At 35.8% G+C, this 6,321-nt stretch overlaps 1 protein-coding gene across 1 annotated transcript in view; it reads right to left on the reverse strand.

The window, feature by feature from the left end:
• Positions 1-6,107, reverse strand: part of LOC146450043 (putative inactive peptidyl-prolyl cis-trans isomerase-like 6) — a 10,691-nt gene extending 4,584 nt beyond the window's left edge. The window contains exons 1-6 of the mRNA XM_085100866.1: positions 5,953-6,107; positions 5,766-5,864; positions 3,325-3,449; positions 3,003-3,066; positions 1,890-1,952; positions 895-1,051 (exon numbers count right to left, since the gene is read on the reverse strand). Coding sequence (XP_084956992.1) covers positions 895-1,051; positions 1,890-1,952; positions 3,003-3,066; positions 3,325-3,449; positions 5,766-5,864; positions 5,953-6,033 — 589 coding nt within the window. The 5' untranslated portion in view covers positions 6,034-6,107. The remainder of the gene's footprint in view (positions 1-894; positions 1,052-1,889; positions 1,953-3,002; positions 3,067-3,324; positions 3,450-5,765; positions 5,865-5,952) is intronic.
• Between the last annotated feature and the right edge of the window lie 214 nt (positions 6,108-6,321).

Consider the following 6,321-nt stretch of genomic DNA (forward strand, 5'->3'; position numbering starts at 1 on the left):
GCAAACAAAGGTTATATTAGCAAAGCTAAATGAATAAACAAATAAGTAATGAAAAAAGAAAAAAAAAAGGTATTAAACTATGCAGGAAGTCAGTATGTCACTCTCAGGCTTCGGATGTTAGGAGATATTACTTCTTGTTCTTTTTTAAAATTTTGAGGAGATGCTGCATTCTTGACGTTTAGAGGTATTTTGTTCCAAAAATCAGCAGCAGCACATCTACAATGTAACACTGAAATTTAGTTCTAAGTTGTGGTATAAATAATAACACAATTTGATTCATTCTTGAACATGTGTGGTAAAGTGAATGTCACTAATATTTGAAAAATAAGAATTGTGCAGCTCCAGAAAAAATCCATACCCACCCCACGGAAGGTCATCAAAAATTCTTAGGGGGAAGGGGTCTTAAAAGTCAAAATTTTAGCAGTAAAGTATAAACCTAAACTGGAATTTCCAAGGGGAAGCAGGGGTACAAAACAAAAGAACTTCAGTGGGGGAGTATGGATATTTTCTGGAACTGCACATAATTTGTATATTCAAGGGAGCAAATTGTGTTTGTAAACATGAGCACCCATTTGTAATAAAAAATAAAAATATAAAAAAAAAAATATTTATTACTTTTAAAAATGTCAGATACCTCACTGATCCACTAGGGGTTTACCCTCAGGCTAAACATTGACAGGGGTGAATCTATGGTAATTTGCAGGAGTGACAATCCAACACAGGGATAAACTAATGTTAATGAATACCTGTCTACACACATGCTCTGTCAGACCCAGAATGTCAACATCTCTCAAATTCAAATTACTACAGGATTTCAGTTCAAAACAATTCTGGTTTCCCATGTGTTTGCATTGGCATGGGTATAGTGCAGCATAGTATATAATTTAATCTTACCTCCACCCTGAATCCATCCATTAGGGACAATTCTATGAAATATTGAGTCCTTGTAACAAAGCTTTAGTGGAGGGTCATGCCGTTGTTCTTCGGTACGATTCCCTAAACAAAGTTCTAAAAAATTCTGACATGTCCTTGGTAATCTCTCTGTAAATAGCTGATGAAGAAGAAATTCAAAATGTTAGAATTTAGGAACATAATTTATGTATTTATCAGATTTCAGATTTGATTTGATTTGTTTGCACTATTCACACCACTTACAACAATCTAACTTACAGCATCACATAATTTACACAAAATAAGGATTACAAATTAAATGACAAAATTAATTATATTAAAAATATAAAATCTGCTCAGTGGCCATTGATCAAGCAATCAGTGCACTTATCATAAACACCATTAGAGTTGTTTAGAAGAAGCAAAATGGAAACAAAGTGAAAACTCAAGTGTAAGCCTTCCTACACAAGATGGAGAAGTGAAAGGACAACTTGAGTCTCTCTCTTTGTTAATGCTTTGTCTCATAATTGAGTCCTTACAGTAAGTTACACTACTTAAATTTCTGATTTGCACAGATACCTAAATGATTTATTGTGCTTCTCTTTGATATTTTGACAACGAAAATGACTATACCGAAAGGCCTATAATAATACAGAAAATAAGTCTAACTAATTAGTCACAACTCGTTAATTTTCAACTTTTTTGTTTCCCTTGTGATTTCTTTACGTATCCTTAATTTTTCTATCATGATTCTAAATGTTTTTAAATGTTAGTAATAATAATAATAATAATAATAATAATAATAATAATTAATAATAATAATAATAATAATAATGATAATTTTATCCTTTAATAGTTGTCAGTCTGGCCCACCTAGATTAGCATTCGCTACCTGCAGGCCAGTCTACTTCCTTGTTTTTCTTGGTCAGATTTTTTGAATACACTTGAATTTTGCATGTAAATAACAGTCCATCTTGTTAACAGAAAGATGTACCTACCTCAATCAATAATCGTCCGATTTTTTTCTGATTCACTGCTATGTCCATATAAACAAACTGATGCTAAAATGGAACCATAGAACACTTCACACTTAGTGAAACCTCAAAGAGAAGCTAACTGCTTAAGCCTGCCACATACTTGGGGAAAGAGCTGAGCAAACTACCTTGCGAGGCATCGCATTAGGCCACGTGAGGAAATCAGCTCAGCCATTTCCTCAAGTGTGCAGCTGAGTTTCGTGAGAATTTCACCTCGCAAGATGAAGTCTTAAATATCAAACATGACAGATACATGTACAGTCGACTCCCGATAACTCGAACCCTTGCTAACTCAAACCTCGCGCTAACTCGAACCAATTTTCCTTTCCTTCCAGGTAATTTTCTATATAGTTTTACCCTCGATAACTCAAACTCCCGATAACTCGAACCTTTTTCAATTTCCCTTGAAGGTTCGAGTTATTGGGAGTCGACTGTATTTTCCTCATGGCCCTTTGAGCCTAAAAGCTCACAAAAACTCAACCACACGCATGATGAAACAGCTGAGCTAATTGCCTCGTAAGGCAGTTTGCTTAGCTCTTTCCTCAAGTGTACGCCAGGTTTCAGTCTGAGAAAAGTTCTATACCTATCTTTATTATTACACGGTAAATATAATATTATTAATATATAAATTTTATAATGAATGATAAAACTTTAAAATTTATGGCATAATTTATGGAGTGTGAATAGGAAGCTAGATATTTGGAATGAGCATCATTGAAACAACCATCCCTAAATTTCATGTTAGTTCTAAACTGTAAATAGAAATGAGAACTTAAAATTATGGTACCCATATCTCAGCCACAAAAGCAAACAACTTAGTCTTGACAAATGGATGTTTTTATTATTTTCTTTCCATAATTTCACAAATGAATATCATAATATTAAATAATAATAACTCTGTGTCAAAAAGATTTAGCACTCTACCACTCTATATCTCAACGCACTTTTTAGCTCCCATATGAAATGCCAACATGGTGAAATATATTGTAAGGTGGCAGACTACACATATTCATACTTCATGTATTGAGGGACTGTCCAGCAATAGATTTTCGAAGCACATTCTTTGCTGTGAATTACCTTTGTTTGAAGAAGGCAGTTCTTATATGCCTCTTTTGCCATAGCATGCCACAATGGAAGGGGCCTACAAGGAAGATAACACATTAACATTAGAATATCCTTGAAAAAATAGGGGTGTGGGAAAAGATTTTTTTGTGCCCCACAAGAATATTCATAATTTTACAACTTATGCAAATTATGCAAATGGTTAACATATTGTTTATTATTTATCTTACGGACATTTATCTGTTTGTGGTCTTCGCATAGCGTATTTCAATTGACTAACTGCGGCTCAAGAGCAAGTTTCTGTTTTCAGGAGATAGTCAAAAGTGTTTCATCAAACCTGAAGTCCTTGTATCCGTGATTCTCTACTGCCCACTTTAGAAATTCCTCGTGTCCTCCGATCAACTCATCATCCAGAAAAGTGATAACATTTTCCTTGAATCCCCACACTTCCTTTCTCATTTCCTAACAAGCAAATTATGTTATTTAGATAACTAAAGTATTGATTAATACTGCAGGGGGAAATTTTGCTGGGCATGTGCCACAGGGTTCTCAGAGCTCTAACATAGCCCTTTATATTATAACAGTACATTCCACCGCCAATAAACCTCATTCCAAAATGGTTTTCATTAAACATTCTTTTGTTGGCACACAAATTAGCCCTTCTTGCCTCGTTCAAGGTAAAATACTCTTTTTATTTTGAGCTTAAGAACGAGGTAAGAAGGGCTATTTTGAATACAAACAAAAGAATGTTAATGAAAATGGTAGCCATTTTGGAATAAGGTCTATGAGTTTACAAATCAACCTTGCGAACCGTTTGAACTACAAGTCATTTGGAAGATGGAGACTCATTTCATCTGGGCAATTTAAGACTTTGAATTCCCAATGAGGCATGAGTCAGTTTGAAAGTTTGCAACACAATCCCAGGATATCACCACACCCTATTACTAGGAAGTCCCCTGAGTATTAAAGTGTATCTGACTGATATTTTTTTCTCTTTGCTTGATAAAATCTTCATCCTGTTTTTTAATGAAAATAATAATAAATAATAATAATAAAACAATAAAAAATGTTCGTTATCAATTTTTCTCCCCCCCCCCACCCCCGTTTGAGGCATATAAAAGTGTTAAATTACACTTCCGCCAGTCTTGCGATTTCTCCATTCCTCAGTTGTTTTTCATGTGCAGAGGAAGATACTGTGTGGACAAAAATATGAATTTAATACACAGAATGAAACAACTGAGGAATAGAAACTGCGAGGCCTTGCACTCCAGTATTGATGTCACAGCCACACTATTCCCAGTCTCCTGTCTTGCACAGTATTCCACCTAACTGGGAGTTGAAGTTGCCATTACCAGATTTCTATCGGCCACATATTTGGACAAATATTTCCTTCCTTTTCACATAATTTCAAACAAAGTTCTAGCTTTTTTAACCTTGTTGTCAGGCCACTTGCAATGGTCTTTGTCCAATTTTTCATCATTCACTTTTGTGTTCCTGCGAAAATTTGTCCACTACTTGCCAAATCAGTTTGCAAAACTTTGTTGACCAGTCACTCTGGCTGGACTCTAGACTCTGATCACATGCACTGATCACACCAATCGATGACATCATTTGTGCGTCAATTTAACAAATCGATGGCAGTTTTCTATGGTCTGTACTCTTATAGACCATAAAATGACGTCAAAATATGTTCAAAACTCAAGTGGAACCACGAGCCGCAGGGGAGTGGTTTGACTGCCAAGTTTTGGACATTTTATGGCATCATTTTATGGTGTATAAGAGTATAGACCATAGAAAACTGCCGTCGAAATGTTTTTTACAATAACATGGAAAAAGTACGAGCAGAATTGGCTATTTTTTTCGTTGAGAAAGCGCGCGCGTTACATCTGGCGTCATTTTTAATGGCTGTACTCTTATAGACAATAGATACGAGCCAATCAGCGTGCGGGAATTTGGACAGTTGTTGTAAAAACTGTAATCACACACTCTGCTGCACCAATTAAAACGCGAGCTTTACACTGTTCATTGTATAAATCTTAATAGCATTATAGGGATGGACTGATCTTATATTTAAATACTTTCTATGAAGAACAGAATATAGGATTTTTGTTCAGTTGGTCATGAAAATGAATGTCTTTAATCTTCAAGGTGTTCTAAGTATAAAAGCCTTATTTAAAGTAAATTACTAAAATGCACATTTTTGGTAGTTTAGAAATTTCATCTTAATGTAGGGTATTTGCAAATTTTTCCGCTCGGCCCAGCCACTTAGCTCGATTAGCTTGCTATTTCTAAGTGGCTGTGCCCTCTTCTTTAGTAATTTTTCTTTCCTGTTTTAATGTAAATCTGTATAATTTCTGGGCACAAATAAAGATTGTTGTTGTTGTTTTGTTGAGAAGCGTAAATGCACATCAAAGTCGTCAAAGCTTAGTTGTTCTCCCCATGATGATTCAAGTAGTAATATAAACATTAATTACAAAACGGTTTTACTCTTTTATCCTTAAATCTTACTCATGTGTTTAGCTAAAAGGAATTCCTTCAAGATCAAAAGTGACCGTTTAACTCGTTGTCATTTAACGGCAGGTTCAATTGACAACAATCTAAAGCTCTGTTTATAAAGGTTGAGCCCAGAAAATCTGAGTAAGTTGTCAACAGCAGATTTTGATTTGGAAGTTTGCGTGCGCCCAAGGGAGAGGAGCTAGCCTTATCTTTCAGAGAAAAATCTTCGATATAAAGTAGAGATTCACGTTAAAAAAACAGAATTCTTAACAAGTGTCCTACCTTCTTTTTCTCGCGAATAAAGGCATCCCAGTCACACTCAAGCAAGCTGAGAACGTATGGCTCAGTACAAAAAAAGTCGGGATCTTTTTCAGAAACTTTCTGATGTAAGAAACACAAACAGCAAATAAGATGAAAGCATCAAACCATATTTGACGGGCACATATTTAACAGAAATGTCGAGATATACCTCTGCAGCCCCTTTTATCATGTGAAATTCGACATCTTTGAGGAGACCGATGACAGAGATCCGATGCTTCACCGCAGCCATTTTGTTGTGCTTCTCATTTCCAAAGATTCCCGGGTTTCATGGTTGTCATAGTAACGAAGTTGTGCTCATGCTCCGTTCGGTGCAGATCATGGGGCCGGGCACGAGATCACGTGACAGAAGGACAAAGTTCAAACTTGGTAAGCGGGTGGCATGGCAAGCAGGATGAGTCACAACGACAGTCGAAACAGAGCAGAGAACGGCCGGAGCACTGGGGACCAAGCAATAATGTATCACGAAAATTTTAGACCTTTCGGTCACACAAACTGAACTTTGTTAAAGTAGTACACC

The sequence above is a fragment of the Pavona decussata genome, unplaced genomic scaffold (assembly GCF_977016875.1).
Source record: "Pavona decussata unplaced genomic scaffold, jaPavDecu1.1 SCAFFOLD_510, whole genome shotgun sequence".
Taxonomy (NCBI): Eukaryota; Metazoa; Cnidaria; class Anthozoa; order Scleractinia; family Agariciidae; genus Pavona; species Pavona decussata.